The sequence below is a fragment of the Athene noctua genome, chromosome 1, assembly GCF_965140245.1.
Source record: "Athene noctua chromosome 1, bAthNoc1.hap1.1, whole genome shotgun sequence".
NCBI classification, from domain to species: Eukaryota; Metazoa; Chordata; class Aves; order Strigiformes; family Strigidae; genus Athene; species Athene noctua.
Genome location: NC_134037.1, coordinates 4,071,468 through 4,094,785, shown reverse-complemented (window position 1 = coordinate 4,094,785; position 23,318 = coordinate 4,071,468). Strand labels below are relative to the sequence as shown.

Below are 23,318 nucleotides of genomic sequence, written 5' to 3'. Positions count from 1 at the left end.
AACCGCTCTGCTCAGAGCCAGCTCAGCTAGAGCAGGTTGCTCAGTATTGTGTCCTCTCCAGTTTTGACTGTCCCCAAGGATGGAGAAGATACAATTTCTCCGGGCAATCTGTTCCACTGTTCAACCAACCTCAGAGAAAAAAAGTTTTCTTCTTATGTCAAAATAGAATTTCCTGCACTTCGGTTTGTGCCTGTTGTCTTTTGTCCATCCATGGGGCACCACTGAGAAGAGTCTGTCTCCATCTCCTTTACGCCTTCCCACCAGTTTTTATACACATTGGCAAGATCCCCCTGAGCACCCTGTCCCAGCTTAACTGAATTTAGGTAGAGCCATCCTCTCACTCAAAGATCGTGTATTTGTTTTAACAATATCCAGGCAACTAAAGCTGAAATATTCCTGCTACATCTTAAGACAATAATAATGAAACACTGAGGGTGAGACTGGAAACCTACCAAAATCTCAATTTCCTATGCTCACTAGCCACATTCTTCTCCAGATGTCTCCGCAAAAACAGTCCGTGCAACTTTTTCTTCAGTTCAGTATGTCAAGTTGAAGTATTAATTCCACAAAGAACTGAAATTCACTGTTGTATGAATTTAACGTAAAATATACAGACTTGGAATTAAATCAAATAGTCAAAGCAAATGCAGATCAACTCATAAAGTTAAAAATTGAACCAGACACTGTACCAATGACTTGAAAAACTCTTAGATGTGCAGAAGATGATCGCTTAAACACAAAGCTCCCAGTGCACCACTTCAACCCAAAATGTTAGCTATCCTTTGATACACAAAGAGGAAAATACTGAGTAGGAACAAGACTGCAGTTGACACTATCACTAGCAAAATCCAGTGTCTACTTCCAATATCCAAAAGTTAAGAAAGACCTTAACTCATGACGATTTGAGGAAAAGAAACAAAAACTAATAAATGACTAAAAAACTTGCCTTCTGCTGACAACAAAAATTCATTTTGCTTGGTTTATGTCTGGTTGAATACTTATTTAAAAAATAGGCTAACCAGCAATTTAATTATGATCCAAACATATCTTATGAAAAACAGAAAACACATACTAGCACGCTTTTCATCTTGATGAAGAAAACTGTACCAAACTGCAATAGTTGGAAGCTGAAACATAACCAAGTGATTCAAAATATGCACCTTTTTAATGGAGTTATGAAACGTTGGAACAATTGATGAAATTTTGCTGTGGATCCTCTGTCAAATGACATTTTTAATCAATGTTTTCTTTAAAGAGCATGATCTGATTCAAGCAAGAATTAATTCATGGAAATGCTGCGCTCTTTTTTATACAGAAGGTCAGACTAAAGTTCACCGTGACCTCCTCCACGTTTGTAATTATTGCTCTATTAAACTATAAATACAAAGCTAAGAGGCTTAATAGGTTTAAACAATCCTAAGACTGTCTACCCATGAGCTGTACCTTTACTGCCTCTAAAAAGTTAACCCACTACAGATGTGTATGTTACAATATAAGTACCTCTACGAGGAACATAGCTGAGACCACGGAGAGAGAAAAGATATTTCCTGACACAACTCACTGGGACCAGTGGGACAAAACATTCTTTTAATTTACTATACTCTTCTATCTTAGGCTACCTAGCAGGAAAAAATTGTGTGTGTGCATATGTTATTATACAGTGTCTTGCACAGGAGGTTCCCTCTACATTACTAGGGCTCCTTGAGTAGTGCTCCTACCACTATCATAAAATAAAATAGTCAATTAAATAGTGTAAGCAATATATACTCACATACTCGTAAAACACAGCCATGTTTCAGCAGTAATGTAACTAAAATTAATTCTGTAAACTAGAGTTATCCTAGAAAGGTAGAAGCAATAAATAATACGTGATTTTACTATAAAACACGACATCGTGTCACACCATTATACAGAAATTACATGAAAGAAATTATTTTCCAAAATGAATGCAGCAGCTCTACTGCAAGGAAGGAAAACAGCACAACAAACTCTAGTTCCAAGATTATGAAATTTGTTGAAGATCAGATAGATCCGACATGATTACAAAAATGAGGAACTGAGGCTTACTAATGTTTGTATTGTTTTCAGCTCACCGGACGGTATTTTATCCCCGTTTAACTCACTTCTACAAACAGAACCCTTTGCATCACAAGCTACTTCCAGTCACTTCACAGAAATCTATACAACATACAAGGTTTAACTGCATAATTTTCTTATACTCAGATCCGAAATGAGTAATAAAGTTACGATAAAACAAAAAAAAAAAAGATATTTACGCAGACAAGGTCAAGTCTTATCCCATGGTCAGCAAGTTACAAAGGAACAGAAATGCAATTTAGTTTTTCATGAGACAGGATTAAATGCAACTTCCAAGCTGAAGCTGTCACTCAGCTGTCTTTTCCTCTTTTTGGAGTGCAGCAAAGGAGGGAGCAGACTGAACTGGTCTCCATACTCACAGGGTTTGTGAGCAGCCATCAAGAACCCTCAGCACAAGAAGGTTCCCCGCCAACCAAAAAATCTCACCGAGGGGCAGAGCACATTCCTCAGAAAGCATCAGGGATTTGGAACGCTGGGACAGGGATGAGCAGGCACTGAACATAATGTGCAGGAGGCACTAAGAGAGCCCAGAAGTGCTGCTCACAGAAGAAAACCCTCAGGTGCTGAAAACACCTTCCAGGACACAGTGCCCTGACCCACACGGTGCAGACACCTCTGGTACTTCAGCCACCTCCCACCGGACTGAACTCCTGAGTGGTCTCAGGCTGAGGGGAGAACCTGGAGCTCCTCCGTGGGGTTCACAGCAGTGGCAGCAGCCTCACCTTTGAGAGGTGGCTTTGGCAGACCTAGTCGCTGCAGTGCAAGGGAAGGAGCTCCAAGAAGTGAGCACATTATACCGCATCAGAGATGAGGAGCAGGAGATCAACAGGATCTTCAAAGAGACCCCACAGACAAGGAGCTAAATGCTCTGCAGCTCTTCAGCTAGGAAACACTCAGGGGCCCTCAACACCATTGAAGATGAACAGGATGGACACCTCAGGTCACTGGATTAGGATCAGTGTTAGGTACCGCTTAAAAGAAAGGTCCGGCAGATGTTTCCCTCAAGTGTCTGCACACTGAGGCAGAGTTCGGTTAACAAAGAAGAAGACTCAGATGTCCGAGTGTGGTCACAGACCTATGATGTGATCAGAATCAGACCGGGCACAGCACACACCACTTGAGCAGTGTCATGGATGGGAAGGGTTAGCACAAAAGAACAAGATGGGGAGCTGCACTCTACGGAAACAAACTCCTTCACAGCACAGAGCTGTAGTGTGAAACTGAAGTCACGTCTGCTGAGAGTCTCCGAGTCAAGATCAGAGGGGAAACACTGGAGGTGGTGTGGTCTGGGGTCTGCTACAGAGCACCTGACCAAGAGGAAGTAAATGGATGAGGCTTTCCACAAAGAGCTAGCAGAAGTCTCCAGAGTGCAGGCTCTGGTCGCCCTGAGAGATTTCAGTTCCCAGACATCTGCTGGGAGGCTAACAGCAAATTGTGCAAGCAATTCAGGAAGCTGCGTTAGTGACAATTTCATACCAGAAGTGCCAGAGGGACCACCAGGGACAAGAGTTGGTTGCTGAGCGGCTGTTCAGAAGCAGGGAAGAACGGGTAGCGTTGCAGCAGCAGACGGCAGAGAGCTGCAGTGACCGCAAGATGACCGAGTTCAGGATCCAAAGGAAGGCCAGAAAGGTAAACAGCAGATTTAGCATTTTGGACTTTCAAAGCTCAAACTCTGGCTTATTTAGGGAATTGCTAGGTAGAAGCCCCTGAGAAGCTGTCAAAGGGAGAAAGAGCCTCCCTTTGTGATCTGAAGGTGATCTGAATTTTGACAAAAACTTTCTGAGAGCGCTAAGAAACCAAATATCATGCAGAAAAACTGTGAACTTCATCAGAAACACAGAGCTGCCTAATGAACTAAAACGCAAAGAGAGAGCATACAAGTCATAGAAACAAAAGCAACAAAGGAGGTATACAAAATGCCTTGCCTGGACATTTAGGCACCAAATCAGAAAGCTGGAGTTAAAACTAGCTAGGGATGTAAAAAGCAGTAAGAAATGACTCCACAAAAACTCAAAGCTGGAGTTAAAAGCAGAGAAAATCTGGGTGCATTGATGAACACAGAAGACAGCCTACAAGTAGTACTGAAAAAAACCTTTTGCATAAGTCTTCAGAAAAAAAGGCTGCTCCAAAATCTCTGCATGCACTGGCACAGTCAGAAAGAAAAGCAGGAATGTGGGGGAAACGTGGGTTATGGCTACTTAAAGAGTTAAATGTCTAAGGAGCCACATGGAGTTTTTCCAGGGCTGCAGAGGAAGCTTGCTGGTGTGACCATCAGAACACTGTGACAGATCTAGATATAATGATATCCAGAAATATCCCGGTGATGGGGGGATGACTCTTTGATGACTAGAAATGGGCTACAGTAACAGCCATTTTTAAGGAAAGCAAAAAGAGGATTGAGGAACTGTAGGCTGCTCAGCCTTGGCTCAGTCCCAGGGAAGATCATGGGGTATGTCCTCAGAAATCATTTCCAAACACAAAGAGAACAGGAAGGTAATCGGGAACGGTCAACATATTTACCAAAGGCAAATCATACTTGACATGCTGGGTTGCCTTTTATGACATAATGCAGATGAGGACAAAGTAGTGGATGTAATTAATACATGTTGACTTGAGCAGGGCTTCTGACACCATCTCTTCCAACATTTGCATTTAGAAGCTGAGAAAGTACTGGCTGAAGAACAGGCTGCTAAGCACTAGACATGTCCAAATCTGGCAGGACCACCAGACTCACAAGGCAGTGATCAATATCTTGATGTCTAGGGTGTAGCAGGTTACCCCAGGGGCTGATGGTGGGGCCAACATCTTTCAATATCTTAAACAATAACTCAAATGATGTGACAGCAAACATGCTCAGCAAATCTGAGGGCAACTCTAAACAGAAAGTGGGAGTGGACATGTCAAACAGCAGAGCTTCAGTCCAAGGAGACCTTGATAATTTTCAGGTTTACGCCAACAGAAAACTCATGAAGGTCAATAAGAAGTGCAAGTTCTGCACCAGTGCAAGGTAATCTCAGACCGGCTGGAAAGGACCCATGATAATGCTGGATGGCAGGTTAAATAGGAGCTAGCAACGTGCTCTCATTGCAAATAAAGCAAACTGTGTACCAGGCTGCATTACAAGGAGCGTGGACAGCAGAGGAAGGAAAAACCCTCTCCTCTATGCTGTACTGGTAAGAATTCACCTGAAATACCACGTCCAGTTTTGGGTCCTCAGTTCAAGAGAGACATTAATAACATGGTGGGGGTCTGCGAGGTCAATGGTCAAGTTGGTCAGCAGCCTACAGCACACAAACCGACAAGAGCTCGCAGAAGCTGAGCGTATTCCAAGCTGTTGAAGGGTAGAATAAGGGGCAGTCGTACAGTAGCTGAATAGGGAGTGAGAATAACAACTCAGCCAAACCCTCCTCAACAACACCAGACAGTATCGGAAAGGGCAGCAGCCACTAACTCTGCCATAAAAGGTTCACGCCGGACACAAGGTAAAAAACCTCTGACTAGAAGGGAGCACAGCATTGGCACTGGGACTGGACAGGAGCACCCTTCCAACCAACACCCCCTCTGATTCTGCAGTCTAATCAATTTAAACAAAAGAGATGCTACGGAGTAAATGTTACACAATGTTAAAACGTAAACTGCCATTCTTGTCTGAAAGTAGTTTACATCTTAAAAATGTTAACTTCCAAAATTCACTGGAGCTCTGTGCCCCTTATTAAATATATCTCGTTTAGTCGTAGAATAAAAATGTCCACAAAAAATTTTGTATTTGGCCTTATGAGGGCACTTTTTATACAGCAGCACAAAACTATTCCATCTATAGAGTTACAGAGCATAAAATGGGCCTAGCATATCTTCTGTCCAGGCTTTTATCCACAGGGAATGTGAAGGTGCCACTCTAATCCAGGCAATGTGCTACAGTTGGTATTACCTCTAGAGCTCATTGCCCTAACGACATCAGACATAATACTCTGATATTTTAATTTCACTACTATCTTCTTGCTACCTTCAGCATTTTACCAACTATCTATACAATGTAAGATTTTACTATGCTCTCAAACACCTCTTTCACTGGGTTTATGCCATCATCCATTTACTATTCTTCCACCAGCACTTATGTACCTTACGTGTTTGGGGTTTTTTTCCTCAGTTCACAGACTTTGTTAGGGACCTTCGGTGCCTGCAGCAAAGACACATGTAAATAAAGACCTTGCACAACGGGAGAACGATCGTGGATGTAAGAGCATCTAGGTGGGTGCCACTGTAATTCCTATCTAACAGCGATGACAGTCACCTTGCCATGTTTTCAGTTCCTAGGAGAGCTGACAGAAGGCAAAATTGCTTCCTTAATTCTAGGCTGCTACTTTGCTTGCCTGACAGCACACATTTACTCAAAATGGAAAGTAGTACTGGAGAAATTGTTCCCTGTGAGGGGGGTGAGGCCCTGGCACAGGCTGCCCAGAGAAGCTGTGGCTGCCCCCTCCCTGGAAGGGTTCAAGGCCAGGTTGGACGGGGCTTTGGGCAACCTGGGCTGGTGGAAGGTGGCCCTGCCCGGGGCAGGGGGGTGGGACTAGATCATCTTTAAGGTCCCTTCCCACCCAAACCACTCTGATTTTATGACTTCATGAAGGAGTTAAGGACTTAAAAACATTTTGCAAACATTAGGGCTATAACTATGCCGAGGTATTATTTTTAGGTATTACTATTCGACAGAAAAAGTAAGGCTTAGGGAAATCTGTTTTAAGCCCTGGGCTAATACGGTCCTAAAGATAAAGCAGAAAACTCATACACGGCCAAGAGAAAACCAGGTATGCGCTTGCTGGCTGCTCCCGCAACCGATTCATTCCTACTCCCACGACAGGACACGTCACCGCGCAGCCAAACCCCGAAACAAGGGCGCTCCCCCGGCACCCCCCGGCCGAACGGCCGCCCCGCCGCCATGTCACACACACCCCCCCCCCCCAGCAGAGCGCCCCCCGCGCATGCGCCGCAGCCGAGCGCGCAGGCGCCGCAGCGTCCCGGCCCCCCCTCCCGCGGCGAAGTGCGCATGCGCGCAGGGGCCGCCGGAGGGAGCCGCGGCGCCGCCTCCTCCCGCCGAGCGCTTCGCCGCTTCCCCTCCCCCGCCGCCGCCACCGGGGCGGGTGACGGAGAGCGGAGAGGAGGGGGGGGGGGGAGTCGGGCGGGTGGGAGGCGTTTGTACCTGCTACCGGGATGCGTTGGCTGCGGCCGGGGAGCGCTTCTTCCTTCCGCGGCAGCCGGGAGGCCGAGTCGCCCATCCTGAAGGTGGAGCTGCAGAGCGCGCGGAGGAGGCGCCGCCGCGCCGCCGGCATCGCCCCTGGGGGGAGGCGCGGGGGGGCGGGGGGAGCGGCCCGGCGCGCGCTGGCCCTTGGGACGGGCGGCGGGAGGGGGGGGGGTGTTTGTGTGTGTGTGTGCGTGTGTGTGTGTGTGTGTGTCCTCCCGGGGTGCGGGGGGGGCTCTGGCGGGGACACACACACACCCGGTGGGGCTCCGGGGGCCGCAGCCGCCCCGTTTCGGCGGGGTGTCGCTGGGTGCTTTGCGTGCGCCCAAACCTTTGTCCCAGCCCTTACTCCGGGCTGTGAACATCCCTGCCGTACGCTCCTTGCTCGCCAGTCCCGTCCCCCTCCCCGCATAGTTGCCCCCTCTGTGTTTTGACACGGGGCCTCCAGTCCCCGTCGTCCCCCCCCGGCCCTGCACGGTCGCCCCCAGTATGTTTTGACACGGGGCTTCTGCCTCGGGAGAGGGGTTTGTGTGCGTGTCCCTCTTGGGGCATTATTCATGTCACATCCACCCCTCTGCTTGTCCACACTCCCCGGTGAGGGAGGGAAGGGTTGTGCAAACACATTGAGTGAAACACACCGCCCAGGCCCCTCGTGCTGTAATATGTTTTATTGTACAATAATATCCCTTTTTTTTTTTTTCTCCAGAGTTTTCTGGTTGTTGGTATATACAGCGCTCCCCTATGCTATGTTTAGCCAATGTACTGTATCATGCCAGTCTTGCCGAGTATTTTTTGTGTGAAGATGCTCCAAGTAGCATACATCTCCGGAGATCAGTGTCTGCATGTGTGTTTGCAATAAAAACATAGAAACAAGAAGTGACCAGACTATAAGTACTTGTGGAAAATATCCATCGTATCTTTGGGGCTAATACGATGCATATTGAATGTATAAACACCACCAGGTTTCTAAGAGAGAAGACTTCTGGAAGCTAGAACAACGGTGTTTGGTTTTTTCAAACAATTAAAGCTTCATTCTGTGCACGTAGTCATGGTCAGTAGAAGAGAAATTTGTACAAAACCCTGCAAAAGGGGGTTTGTGCACTAGGCAGGGGTCTCGCACTGAGAATTTGAGCGTATGGGAAAAGGATAATGCACAAGTGAGAAGAAGCAACGAAGTTATAGAAAGGGCATCATTGTCATTCAATGCGAAATTGGAGGGTTTTGAAAAAGTTGGGTTGTTGGCTGAATAGGAGAGAAGATGATAAAACGCCAGGCTAATGCTCAGTCTGTGAGAGGAAGGCCAGATAATTCTCTCAGAAAATGGTCTGTGACGAGTGCAGTTCCATTCAGCTCACAATCAAGCTGGTTTCTACACAGATACGATACTCTTGAGATATGAAATTTAATTCATATTTATAAAGGAGCTGGATATTTACGGCAATATTGAGAATTCCCAGGTGCTTCTAAAAGAATCTAGAGAAGCAGGGAATTCATGTTTTAGGAGCCAGACGTTCTTTAAAAATTCGGATGGGAACCTGAGAAGCAAGCTGCCCCTTGTTTCACTGTTCCTGTGTTTGAAAGGCAAACAGCATTGTCTTTGAACATGAGCAGTCCCAAGATTGCGGTCCCTTTTTTTTAAGTTTGGTTAAATTTTGGTACGCTTGGGCTCATTTGAGATCAGGACTGGAGAGAACCTCAGGCGGCCTCCAAAAAAATGTCACAAGAACCTGAAGAAAATCCGTTAAAGAATGAATATAGAGATGCATATGATAAATAATAACTGTGATATTTTGACAGTACAAGTTAATGAGAATGGGAAATGCTCAGTAACAAAGTGTGAATTTCATTTAAAACACGTTCACCTAATGAGCTGTTCTCTCATTTATAGTCATGCTGACATTTCCCAGCTCTTTCTTTGCAAGAAGCCACTAGAGATGATGATGTCCACTGGCTTTATACTGACCCTTTCTTCTGTTTCACCCTGTATATCTATACTCACTCCACTCTCTGCCAACAACGTGTCTCTAAAAATTGTGCTGGTTAGTGTCGCAATGGATGGCAATGCAATTTTCCCGTAAGAGTTAATGCATCTACCTGTGAGCCTGAATGCCCAGCCTGAATCTTTCACAGTGAGCATCCTCGCTGCCTCTTTGTGAACGGTTACATTTTCATTGCAGTCTTCCTTACGTGAATTGAGGTCAGTCAGAGGTGAAGGGCAGAAAAAACAGACTAATGTTTGGCTGTTCAGCCTCGCAGATGAAGTGGCTGAGATCTTCCAGAGCCCTGATGTGCTCTGACACGCCAGCTGCTGAAAAGCCGGCGTTGTCTCCACTCAAATGATCCCAGTGATCCCCCAGACCATACCTGCTGTCCCTCTGCATTTATATTGTGTGTATCTGTTAAATCACAGGTGTCCCTGCCGGCACGTTAATTCTTAACAAGAAAAAAATTGCTTTGTCACCCGTTGCATTCAGCTGCTTCACCGGCGAGGCTGATAACGGCAGAGCAGGGCACGAAAAGATTGGCGGTGGGACTCCAAAACAGTGGTTAGAGCAGTGACAGACAGCGGGGCTGTTGATGCATTTCGATTACAGCTATTACGGGCAGGAAACAGTCTTTCATTCTGTGCTTGTATGGCACTTCACACGCTCTGTTCCTGCTTCGTAACTGAATCCGAAGTATTAAATAGTAATAAGCCGTCATGCCACTTAACAAATACAAACTGCTGATTTTCCAAAGTGCTCAGTGCTTCTTGGCTCCGTGGAAGGAGAATAGTTTCTAAATTAGATAAATCCCACTTAACATTTCAGGAAAGGGAGGGGGGGGTGGCTGTCCCCTTCTTCTGTTCCACAAGTTGGAATCTGGGTGGGAAGATTTGAAAGTCACATTCTAACTTTTAAAAGTTTCCTTGATAGGGATTTGCCTGTCCAAGCAAGCAGCAGAACGTGATTATCTTTTTGTTTATAGTACGCTGTGCTTCACGCTGGAACACTTCATGTGTACCAACACATAGACTGAATTAAGAAGAAAAAAAAAAACAGAAAAAAAGCCTAGATTAAAGCACCTACACTGTGCTTGCGTTCCCAGAATAACCACGGTGTTCCCAGCACGGCAATATTGCAGCATATGCTAAAAATTTTCAGGGAACCAGGGTGAAGAAGGAAAAAGGCATGAGGGAGAGAGAGCAGAAAGAAAAGGGGTGTGGGCTTACCTGTGTCCTTCCAGGCAGGGCTCTACACAAATTCCTAGTCATCCAGTCCTAGGAACTTGCTCAAAATACAATGTTTTTCCAGGACCTGACATTTACTGTACATAATCCTTTCCTTCAGAGTTAAATTTGCTAGTCTTTGGGGTTTAGGACAGATGTGTTTTTCCCATGGAGGAAAATTTGCCGTATCTTGAACCCACTAAAGCCCAGTGTAACCACCTCCATGGTACTAGGCTGATGATGAAGGCAGGTGTGTGCTGCAGCGTGCACCTCCTGGAAAAGCAATCTCTTTTTGATCTGAAAACGTGCGGGGAAAGATCCCTCCACAGGCTTTAGTGGATTATTCAGTGCTTGATTACTGTTTAAAATATGCACCTTATTTTTAGGTTAGCTTCAGCTCCTACCCATTACATCTTAGCCTGTCTTTCCCAGAATGAAGAAATTCCTTTTATCCAGTTTTTATTATCCAGACTTACTGCTGTAGACTGTGGTCATCCCTCAAGATAAGATAAACAGGACTCGGGGAGTTCATCACGGTGAAATATGTTTTCTAATTCTCTAGGTATTATCATTGCACTTCTCTGCACCCTCTCCAGGTTTTCAAATGACATATTTCCTGATTTATTTATTTTTTACTTTGAGGAAGATGTGAATAATGAACACAGCATTCGGGTACTAGTGACGCCAAAGCAAGTGCCGGTGAAATGTGGGGTTTTTTTCCCCGATTCCTGCTTGGTTTTACATTCACCTATCCGGGGCAGTATTAGACTTTCCAGCCTCAGAGGTACACTGCTGTGAGTCCCAAGGGCTCTTCAGCAATTTATTAAGAAACTATAGAAATATATAGATGATTATGGCAGATATACAGTAAACTGTATTCTATGCCTAGTCCTTGGCACCATTGAAATTAGATTTGTTCCCATCCCCTGTCTTTCTCACTGCTGCTCCTGTAGTTTTTGGGTCAGCTGCTAGCAGTTGGAAATAATTTTCCATGTTCTTCTCCGTAATTGATAAAAATGTCGAATAATGGAGCTTAGGACTGATGCCGACATGACATCACACTGACCTTATGATGATTGCCTCATCGCAATCACATTTTGTGACTGGTCAGGTAACGAGATCGCTGAAAAAGCACCTATTTTCATCAGAACAAACCTGCTGGTTCCCCAATTTTAGCAAAAAGACACGGACTGGTTCTAAGGGTTTTCAATCAAGGGAACTGGAGGCTTGAAGTGCCACAATTCTTTCTGGAAACAAGAGACCTGAATTCCTGTATCAACAGCTGTATCTGTCACCCCAGAAGGACAGCAAAGATGATAATACAGCAGAGCAATCTACATGAGACAGTTTCTAGAGAGAGGCGGGGAGATTAATCAGTCATTCATCCGCCTTCCATTTGGGATCTAGATGAGCATTTAGATACAGATTAAGCTACATAAATTATACTAAAAATGGAACTGACGTAGAAGAGCCATCAGCACCGTACCTCAGAATAATGCAGTGATTTGGGATTTACAGAGGGATGTCAAAAACAATGGGCAATTTAATAGAGTCTACCATACGTGCCAGGGAGAAGGCAAAAATGCAGGATACAAGCAGCCTCTTCACACAGGTTCTTTATTTTTTCCATTGCACCGTAGCACAGGACAAAAAGCACTAATGCAACACGCAAGCTATCTGCAAGTTTTCTTACAGGCAGGTATAACCCTTGGTTCTCCTTCACTGGAGCTCCAAGGTGCATTTTTATAACCAGTCCCCACATGTTCACACAAGCCAAGATGATGCAGACACCTACATTTTTGGTGTCTGGGAGTCAGGTTTTGAGCTCTCACGACGGTCACTGAAGAGCTGGTCGATGCGGGGCTGGGTTTTGCTGCCTGCACGTGAGGTTGTAGCACCGTTCCTGATGCCCTGGAGCACATCACCTGCATTTCAGGTGCTCCTTCAGGTTGGCACTGGTCTCACAAACATCTTATGTCATATCTGCAAGCCCCACACAGACGTCTCGGATGGTGTACAACATTTCAGAGGGCTTTCAGCACCCCGATGGGAGCAGCTGCAAAAAGTCCTGCCATCGATTGTGTGAGGAGAGCAATTCAGCTGAGAAACGATCCCCAGTTCAGGCCCTCATTCGCTCCCATTTCCAGTGACTATCAAACAGAAAACCCTTTCTTCAGAGTTCAGGTGCCCAGTGCATACGTACCCACCTAAAACATCTCCTGATCTCGAGCCAAATCCCACCCGGACACAGAAAGTCAAAGCCTTACTTGTCAAACAGCTTTGTGCAGGGTTGGCTGTCACCGATGAATTTGTGTCCCGCAGAGATGCAAACACCTGCTAGAACTGAATTAACACTTTGCAGACAGGTCGCTGGTAGCCCAAGAGTTAGCAGATACCTCCTTCAACAGCGTGGCTTCTCACAGCTCCATAAATTTCCTGAGCTTAAGAGAAGTTACCAGCAGCTGAGGCTTAGCCCCGGGGGTTTTAAATCAAGATTTCCCACTGTGGTACAAAATATTCTGTAGGTCAGGTTCCAGTTTATGAGAGGGCAAATTACCGGGCACGTTGAGTGGCCAGTGCTGCAACATAAGGTTAGATTGTTATTAGCATCATTCCCTGCCTAAAATCTTGACATTTTAGCACAGATTTTACTACTTGGAAGCTATCATGACACAGCCCTCCTCTTGGTAAAACGGGTACTGTGGTATTCAATTTCTCAATATTTTCTGTACAGTTCACTTTGGGATTTCTGTGGTTTTGTCACCCTGAACTCTCATTCTGCAGGATGGACTTTATCAATAGAAATCAATCCGTGCAGGTGAGGGCAGAGAAAAATAGTTTGGGGTGAGACGGATACCACCAAACTTTAGCTGTTTGGAAGTACAGCAACCTGTCTAAGCTGGGCATCTAGATATTTTTCCGTAGCAAACAAAGGAAGAGTAGTATCTTCTTAACGTAATTCATCCCATCTTCGAATAGAAGAGTGGAGCAGATAGGATGGCCTGTTCTCCAGAGAGATTTATTTCATTCAACTCACATCAAGTGCCCTAGTGAGTACTTTAGAGTAGATAGCTTGATTTTTTGATAACTGAAATTAGGCAGAAATTGTTTCCATTATTTACCTATGAAGAACTGCAGAATCTTAAAGCAAATTTCAATCCCATAAAAATGTTATTCATATTACGCATGGACCAGCCATTCCAATATAAATTGACTGTTTAGCACAATATCCTTCACTTTCCACACCATAAGTAGTATTTTACATTCCCCACTCCACGTTTCCCTCACTGATCTCATAGTCCTCAGGATTTATTCCCTCACTTGCTAAGACCTTTTTTCTTCCTGAACCCCAAATTCATCTTTGCTAAAATGTTTTTCAAGTTCTTCCAAACCATCGAAAGCCTTAAGTCCGCTCACATAAATCCATACAAGCGGCTAAAGTATATTAAGTTTTATTTATTTAAACTGTCAATAGTGAGAAAATACGCATTGGTGGATTTTTATTTATTTAAACTGTCAATAGTGAAAAAATACACATTGATAACGTGTAAACTGTCCCTGTAATTTGGGGTAACATTTCTACCAAGGCAACTGCACAGCCCGCTGCTCTGCAGGAGGTACTGATGTGATCTAGCTTGCAAATACAAAGAAATGGTGTATAACTGAATTTCCTTCATAATCTCCCATAATAAATTCTGCAGATAGCACATGACATCTTCAAAATCTGTAAAAACATCACTTCTGTAAATAAAGCAAGGGTATTTTGTTTTCCTAGCGGGCTGACTTGTAATAGATTAAATAGGGGAAAAAGGATTACATGTCACCTAACGTATTTTTGGCAGCCTGTTTTGCTTATATGCATACATATATATACACTTGGTCAAAATATTGTGGCTTTCTTTGTGATTGTGTTTTCATCTGACGGCAAAACCACACAATACAAGAAAAAAGCTAATGGAATCAATTAAGTTTTTTGGTGGAAAATTATGCAACATAAACACGCTCCGACGGTGGTTTTAAATGCATTGCAGTGTCTAGTAGATTCCTTGGCTTTGTCAGTCGGGGCTGGTTTGTATGCAGTGGCACTGATGACTTTATAAAAACAAATGACAGAGTTGTTTACGCTGCCCTACTAAAGGAAATAATCATATTTAATAGTGCTGGTTTCCCAGTAAAAAAAAAAAAATAAAAATAAAAATAAAAAAAACAACTCTTGTGCTATATGCTGTAATAAGCTTTTTATAAATGTGCTCATGTGGTGCTCAGCATAGCCTGCTGTGCCAATACTATAAAACTGAAAGGGAGCTTCATAAGCTTTAAGTGCTATCGTATATTATCCTACCACCACATTCCCCGTTATTAATAAAGTTTGTAAGAAATACACAGGCAAAAGATTAAAAATACATGTATGATCCTATCCACGGTAATAAAAGCTGATGTTGTTTGGACTGCTCGTTTATTTACTTGCCCTATATGAGATGTTTGAAGGAGTGCGGTGAATATGATTGAACAGATGAGCTTTCCCTCCGGGCCCTGCTTTGCCCTGCCCAGCATCTTCCCAGGGATGCTGGTCCAGGGATGCAGGCTGCTTCCCTGAGCCCTCTTGCGGGCTCCTTCCTCCACTGCAGCAACCGTGGCAATTAGTGTGCTCCAAGAAGATGATCTTTATGAAACATGAGCTGTTTCCTCATCTCCGTGCATTAAAAAAAAAAAAAAAAAAGTGTGAAAATAAAATAAAACTGGTATTTCATTAGAGGTGATGAGAGTTTTTTAGGGCTTTGACCACAGATACCTTATTTTCGCTCTGGCATCCACCAATAACAGTGATTATTGAATTGCAACACAGAAAGCTCTTCTGGGAATAAGATATGCAGCACAGCCTGTCATTGCTTGGCAAAATGCACTCAGGTGCTGATGTAAACGGAAAGGTTGTATATTTGAGATAGTTTCATTGGAGAAATCATAATAAAATGGATTAAGAGACACCTGAAATGCTTCTCAGTTTTAAACAAAAATATCAGGATGTTTCCTGACAGCATCTGGATTCTTGAGGGAAATTAAATGCCAGGTAATATTCTGTTTGGAAGAAAATAAATTAACAGCATATGTAAAATATATCTGACTGCCTATTAAATTATCTCCTTTATCATCCACAGGGTGTACTGACTTTTGATTCCATTCTTTATTGGAATTGCTTTGCCGTATATTGCTATGCAGTATGTACAGGAAGGCACAGGTCCAGATCATCAGAAATACGTGGGTATTGGAATCCTGTTGGTATCCAGATATTTTAATCCCAGGGGAATCAGTAAGACTTGATCACCTCTTCTGTCCTCCAGGAACTTACATTCCAAATGAGACAGAATATCCCCAAACCACAATGAGCCCAGTGCAGGTGGTGGTTGTTGAATATAGTTTTTCATGGTGATGGAGTAGAATTACTAAGGCTGGTTTAGAAACAGTGGTGAGAAGAGGATTAAACTACAGATCATCCATCATCAATTGTGTTGCAAGTGCCACAGAAGAGTGGTCTGTTATAAAACCAGATTATGGAGAGGAGTAAAACAGGGGAAAACGGGATGTGGAGAGCTACAAAACTGGGCATAACTTTTAAGGTACTCAACGGCAATACTTTTTTATGGACAGAGTGGACAGAGTGTAACTTACAACCAAGGTACACGGATTAAGGTTATGACTTTCAGCAGCAATGTTCTTGGACAATGAAGTGTCCTACAGCTGGAGTCATTAAAAATTCAACATTTGTCATATCTCAGTAATTGCAGTCCCTTGGTATCTTCTATTCTGAGTGTGGGAGGTTATAAATATTGTTGATGACTCAGCATTTGCTTTAGAGTTCTTGGTCTTTACTAGTCATGTTTGCACTACTTATTCTGTTCGTCAGTGTGAACCTTCACCCAAGTGGAGGAGATTTACAATGAAGTCTGGGGGACGTTCAATTTAATGTCAGTTTGGACCCTTCTTTTATAAAGGGGATTTTAAAAATTGCTTTCCCTTTTCATTAAAAGATGCAAAACAAGAACAAGATGACACAGTTTTTACCTGTCTTTGGGAAGGGCACGTTCCTTCAAATGTTTTCCAGGCTAGCTAGAAGGATACAAAAATCCTGGTTTGGGGATGAGCAGTTCTGGCACAAATACCAAGAGACGACACTTCCATCCTTAAAATAAGCCCCCCGACATAAGTGATAATTTAATATACATCATACCATCTGCTTGCAGAAATCTGCAAGCTGCTCCCAAAGAAGTCAATGGGAAATGCATTTTTCCTATTATTTTAAACATTCCAAGATCTAACTTGATGTCACAAAAGCATGCGATAGTCACCTTTCCCCAAAGACAAACACAGCTCGCCGCTAGAGAGAATAACAACCGCTGCAAAACCCACCATTTCTCCTCCTCCTCCTCCTCCCTCTGCCCTTCACAACCTGCTGGATGAAAACACAGACATTGCAGAGTGCTCTGGCAGTTAAAAAAGCAGATGGGGAAGGGAGAAGTTTTCAGAGCTACAAGGCATAGGAGCCCTGGCAGCAGCTCTTCCCTTTATCCACCGTGAGCTTCCATCTCAAACACTTTTACTAATCTTGACTTCACCTACAGAAACGTGTCAGCAGGCAAGATATGTGCTAACACATGCAACCAGCGTTTGAGGCCAGAGAAAGGATTGAGCTCGCTGTTTCCCCTACACGCCAGTTTATACAAAATGCTCAGCTGAGTGAAGCTGTGCAAAGGTTCTTTTTGAGTCTGGGTCTTCTGCAACCACCCCCCTGGCTCACTAGAGCTTGAGTCCAGCCTTGACAGGACAACACAGACTCCACTGAGGAGGAGTCTCCTCTTTCTGATGAAGCCACTCACAAACGCTTGTAGAAAAAATTTGAGATTAGGGCGAATGTTTTCCCAGAACCTCCTCCTGGCTTGTGGTGAACCTGCAGCTCAGGCATTCCCTCAGATGCTGTCTTGATCTCATACTGTGAAATGACATCCTCTCCTCGTCTCCTCACAGCACGTGTCGAGCTGCAGACATCCCTCCCTTCTTCTCCAGGCTCAACTGTCCATTTCAAATTCACCTCTTCGCATGTTAGTCTTGTTCCGTAGCCCCATCACCCTTACTCCTTTCATTGACACTTGCCCACCTTCACCGTGTCCTTTTTGAGTGGGAGGAAAGAGAACACAAACAGCACGTATTTTTTTCAGGGTGCAGAGGCACCACGAGCTACGGACATGCAAAGCAATCCCAGAATTATAAGTGGCTTTGGTTGGAAGGGACCTTTGGATGTCTTCACTCCAATCCCACACTCAGAGTAGGGCCAGCTTAGCCCAGGTTGCTCAGGGTCTTGCTCACTTAGGTTTGGGCTGTCTCCAAGGATGGCGGTTCTGCTGCCTCTCTGGGTCACTGTCCCAGTGTTTGACCAATGGCTTAGTGGAGATTTATTTCCCATATATCCAGTCAGAACCTCCCTTGTTGCAGCTTGTGTCCGTTTGAATCTTGTCCTTTCTCTGTGCACCTCCAAGGAGAGTTTTGCTCCAACTTCTCAACACCTTCCTTTAAGATAGTTGGAAGCGGCAATAAAATCTCCATTCAGCCTTTTCTTCTTATGGCTGAACAAACCCAATCCCTTCAGCCTCTCTTCATATTCCACCCGCTCCATTTTCCTCAGCGTAGTGATGGTGCCAATGCACTCACTCCCATTTGTTGGCATCTTTCTTGCTGACCGGGGAGTCTAGAAACAGGACACAGTTCCCCAGTGGGATTTTACACACATGAAATGGGGGATTTATTTTATTCTTTTTCACTTCCTAACAATTCCTAACATTCAGTTTGTCACTTGGAGGGGAAAAGAATTTTCATTTTTTTTATTTCCTACTGGGCAGTGGGTTTTCTGCCATTTTTTGTGGCCCTATCTGCCATAGCTCTAAGATCACATCTCCACCAACAATACCTCACTGGGCTTCAGTACTTGTCAGAGATTTAGAGTTGCTTTTCCCCTGCACTTTAATTTGCCAATGACAGACGCTGAACCTCAGCTCCCAATTTATCATCCAGCCTCCCAGTGCTTATGAGGTTTCTGCAACTGGTTTTCATTTGCACAACCTCAAATAATCCATATCATCAGCAAATATATCATCCAGTATCATCAGATTTGTTCAGCAGTCCGCCTCCCAGCATGAGGATCCTGTTAACGAGCCCCCTCTCCTGCAAAATGCTTCATTGCTTGTCCTTGAATCAGTGAAAAACCACATATTTCTTTATACCAACTCATGCCCGTGGCAGCTTGCTTTTATTAGGTCTTTGGTAAGGGCCTTAGAAAGGTCACGTACACAACATAACCAGGTTAACGTACTGGTTAGTGCTGCTGAAGAGCTCTAGCAGTTTTGTTAATTAAGACTTCAGCCTGCAAAACCCACATGGACTCTTCCCCATCTACACGCACTCACAGTTCCTGTTCTCTGTTATAATTACAACCGATTTCCTCTGCACAGACAGTTCAGATTCAGGTTCCTTTGGTGTTCTCCAGCGCAGACACTATGGCCTGCGGATCTGAAGTTACTCATTTTACACCCTGGTCCTCTGTTGGCCCTTCACACTGCCTGGCAGGATCCTTAATCCAGTCGTGTTTGGAAAAGGATTGATAATTTGTTCATGCTCTTCGAAAGTTGTTCTTCAAATCTTTTAGTCTACCTTTTTAATAGAATGTGTGCTCTCTATTTTTTCCGTGTTTGAACACGAAGTCTTCTTACTTGTAATAGCCTCCTTCGCTCTGATCTTTAATTATGGTAGCTTTCTTCTGGTCTTTTTAAAGTCTTTTTGGATACACTCTATATGTTTTCTCTGAGCCTCTAATATGGTGTATTTAAACAATATTTCTGCTGCTTGCAAACATTTCACCCAGTCGTGGCTTGTACTAATTTCCTTTTAACAAGTTGCCTCATTTTTCATAGGGCTCCTTTTTAAATCCAAGACTGTGCTGGTGATATTTTTGGCTTTCTTGTTCCTATGACTATAGTGAAGCTCATCACATTACAGCTTCTCATAGAGAGTGTCTCTTTGATAATACAACAGTCAACCTGGACTGCACCAAGAGTTCCTTATTCACTGACTACGTCTCCAAGAAGTATTTATTCACAGGTATTTAAAAATTTACCCTCAGCATTGTGTGTGGACATTATATTTCTCCAGTGTACGTGACTTTTCCCTTTTTTATTGCATTTTGTACACCCACAACATCTCCAGTCTTCTTTAGGACATCTCGGGCAGTGTCACTACCCTGGCCAAGCAACTGAGGAGTAGCTCTGTTATAGTTCTCTGCTTGGGTGTGGTATTTCAGTCTGTTGGCATCGTGTTATTTATTGATACAGTTAACTTAATTATGTGATGTGACTCTTCTGTTTTCTTTAACTGTGGTGCTACTCCTCCACAATGCAAATTACTCTGCCCCCCTGTATAATTTATAGTTTGCTCTGATAGTGTCCTGATTATCTTCTCCCTGGTAATCTGCTGCAATGCCTATTATGTCCATATCTGCACTCAAAAGCAGACCGTCCCATTCATCTATCTTGTCTTCTATACCATTTGTACTGATAGGAGGAGCACCTCAACATATGCCTCACCAACTGCCTGTTTTATGTCCCCGCTGAAGTAGGATCTGAATTGGCCAAAGAGATCTTCACCGCTTCTGACTGTGTCTTTCTCACCTTCAGTCGTACCCTTCACTCCAGCACACACAATTCTTGGCCAGGATTCAGTTTCCAGACAACTACCATCCTTTACATTCACACTGGGACACTGCACAGCCAGGAGGGACAAGCTGAAGGTCAAGAGAGCAACTTCACAGCTGGAAGCTTGAGTGTGGACGGACTCTTGGCAAGGAAAGGACATTGTCCTGAGGGTGGGAGGTCCTGTTTCTAATGCCCTTTATGCACTTCATTTAATGACCCTTAAAATGGAGAGGCAGACTCCTCTCCCACCTAGGAGCACCCACCTTTTAAGCACCTGCCTTCTCCAGCGATACCCCTCTAGCTACGCCTGCACATAACTTCTCCACCATGCCCCAAAGTCCTGGTCCCCCCATCATCCAAACCTTCCCCATGGAAAAAGCATCTTAAGCCACGTTCCTCTCTAGAGCAGAGAGATCTCGTACAATGCTGCAGGACTTTTCCGTACTCTTGGGGTTTGCAGGCTGGAAGCTCCCTCACACACAGATAAAATGTGCGTTCTTCTAAACACTGAGGAAAGACAGCCCTTGAAAGCACAACGAGAAAAGGAGAGATTGCTGCTCTACTTGAATGGTTCGGGGGGTAGGAAAATCAGCCAGCTTATGGTCGACTCACATTCACCACATTTTCAGAGGACTTGAGATCGCAGCTATGCCCCGAAACCTTCCTCACAAACAGAGCCCACTGGGAGAACACAGAAATCCTTTCTTTTCCCAATCCTTGTGCGATCCAGACACGAGGAAGGTGTTGAGCAGATCAGCCCTGCAAAGGACACGTTAAATCACCATAATAATTACCAAACCTCTCCCACCCTCCCCAGCTTGTGGCTGTTCTTCACAGGCATCATTCCTCTCTTTATACCACCCCAAACATTTGCCTGGCCATGGGCTGAGCCAAACCACAAAACTGACCTGGATTAAAATAAACTCAGCAATTTTATTTTTTTTTTTCTCATATTTAGGGGATTAAATCTTTTCTCAGTCCTACTCCTAAAACTCTTTGGAGGTGACTGCTACCAAAACCCAGCAGCACATTCTTGACCAGCATAAGGCTCTGGTTGGCTCTGGACATCATCTTCTCTCCCACGAGAATGGAGCTGATGATTTTGAAATGGAGTTGGAAAATATTCAGATGCTGGGAAGTGCGCGTGCTTGCTGCAAAGCTCTTACAGGTGTGCTAATGAGAGACAGCGCTCTGCTCATCACAAGCCTGAGACCTTGGAGAATATTAGTAAAAATGCCAATTTGCATGTCTTGGGGTTAATTGAGGAAATCTCCGATGGAAAATCTTGCTGTCACTTCTGAAGCCTGTTCTGAATACAAATTGTGTGTCTCCATGGGATATTGTGAAAGCTTTTCAACTTCTCCGCAAACCTGTAGAAACAAGGAAGGTTGTTAGCTCCCAGAGCTCACAAAGGAAGTTTTCCTCAAAATTTCATAGTCACTTTTTATCTGTGTTGGCATTAACATGGGACTCGTAGACAAAACATGAGGAATACATGGGATCCTCAACCAAACAAACAAAAAAGGGACATGAATATTTTCTCAGATATTACCTAGGTCACACATTTTTCAAAGAAAAAGAGACACTTCTGCTTGAAAAAAAACCCCTTCTTTTTAAGTGGGACAACTCCCTTACTTAATGCCTTTACTCTAATCCAAGTTGCTTGTGAATAAAAATAATTATTGGATTTTTTTTTTTTTTTTATCTTTGATGAACCTGGGAAGTTGTTTGACAATACGCAGCTGTCTCCTTGAGAAATTTAGGAAGGTGTAGAAGAAAAGAACTGGTTAATTCACCTGATACTGATGAAGAATCAGTGCAGATTTCTATTATCCCAGGATTACAATGTGTTTTTTCATCACCTGATCTTCTAGGGAAGCTTCTTTGCTTTTACAACTGTTTTATTATATGCCACTACAAGATTATCACCAACAGTGCAACTCACAACCAGAAATCCAGAATATTTCTATGTTTAATTGCAAATGCTGTGTGATTCTCTGATCATTCGATCAGCCATTAGGGGATTTTATAAATGTCTTGCTCCACATTATGTCTGCATAATTAACTGCTCTTGTTGAAACACCTAATTTTTTGCGGAGTTTATGGAGAACACTAGGGAGAAGCATTGGTTTGATGCTGATTTTGAATGAATTATTACTTGGCTTTCAAAGTTAGCTTCTAGTAGTTTTGACATTCAGTCTTTTTTTAAAACCAGCGTGTCCTATGGAACAAAAAGATAAAAAATTAATTAGAACAGGAAAGGAAAGAGAGCAAAAAGACCAAATTTTGCCTTTAGCAAGAGTTCCATAAAACCAAGCTCAATTCCTGAACCTCTGTCAGAACAGGAAAGTTTTACCAAATTCCTTTCGCTTAATTTTTCCAGTTTTCTTGTTTGAGCATTCAGACATGGCTGTGAGATGCTGCTGATTTCAACGTGTCGTAAAGGGTATAATTAAAAGCAGAATTCTACCTTGATTATCACTCTGAAATGTGCATTTACTGGCAGTTGCAAGATGATGAGCTGCTAAAACCATACAACCATGCAAAGTATTACTGATAATGTGATGTGCCCTCGTTTGGGGGGACTTTCTAGTGAGTGCCACAGAGGCACCAGTGAGGGGAGAAGATCTCGGGGTGAAGCCTCCAAGGAGGATGCCAGAGCTGTGTGTGTGTTTGGTGGCATTGAAATGCCTCTCCAATGCTTTCTTGGGTGAGTACCAGTTCTCCGTGCCTAAACACCGCATCTGTGAAGTGGGGACAAGCACACATAATTCTTTCTCTTGCAAAGGCAAGAGACATTGAGAGGATCAAGAAAATTGATTAGTGCCTGAAATAGTAAAGATACATACTACAGTGGTTAACTGTCCAATGAGTGCAGGTTTAAAGATCTGTCACAAGCTGCTGGAGGAGAAATAAAAATCTATTTTTTTCACCTGCTTTAACATGGGAAAAGCAACCCAGGCAGTCACTTTTGAGGAGAAATTAGGAACAAAAGAGAACACATGTGGTAAAATGTTACAATAGTCAGAGCCAGAAGATCCTA

General features: G+C 43.8%; 1 protein-coding gene across 1 annotated transcript in view; it reads right to left on the bottom strand.

Moving 5' to 3' along the window:
• MSRA (methionine sulfoxide reductase A) overlaps positions 1 to 7,463 on the bottom strand; it is a 290,882-nt gene extending 283,419 nt beyond the window's left edge. Inside the window, exon 1 of the mRNA XM_074895458.1 lies at positions 7,295 to 7,463. Within this exon, the coding sequence (XP_074751559.1) occupies positions 7,295 to 7,424 (130 nt within the window). The 5' untranslated portion in view covers positions 7,425 to 7,463. The remainder of the gene's footprint in view (positions 1 to 7,294) is intronic.
• Positions 7,464 to 23,318: the final 15,855 nt, after the last annotated feature.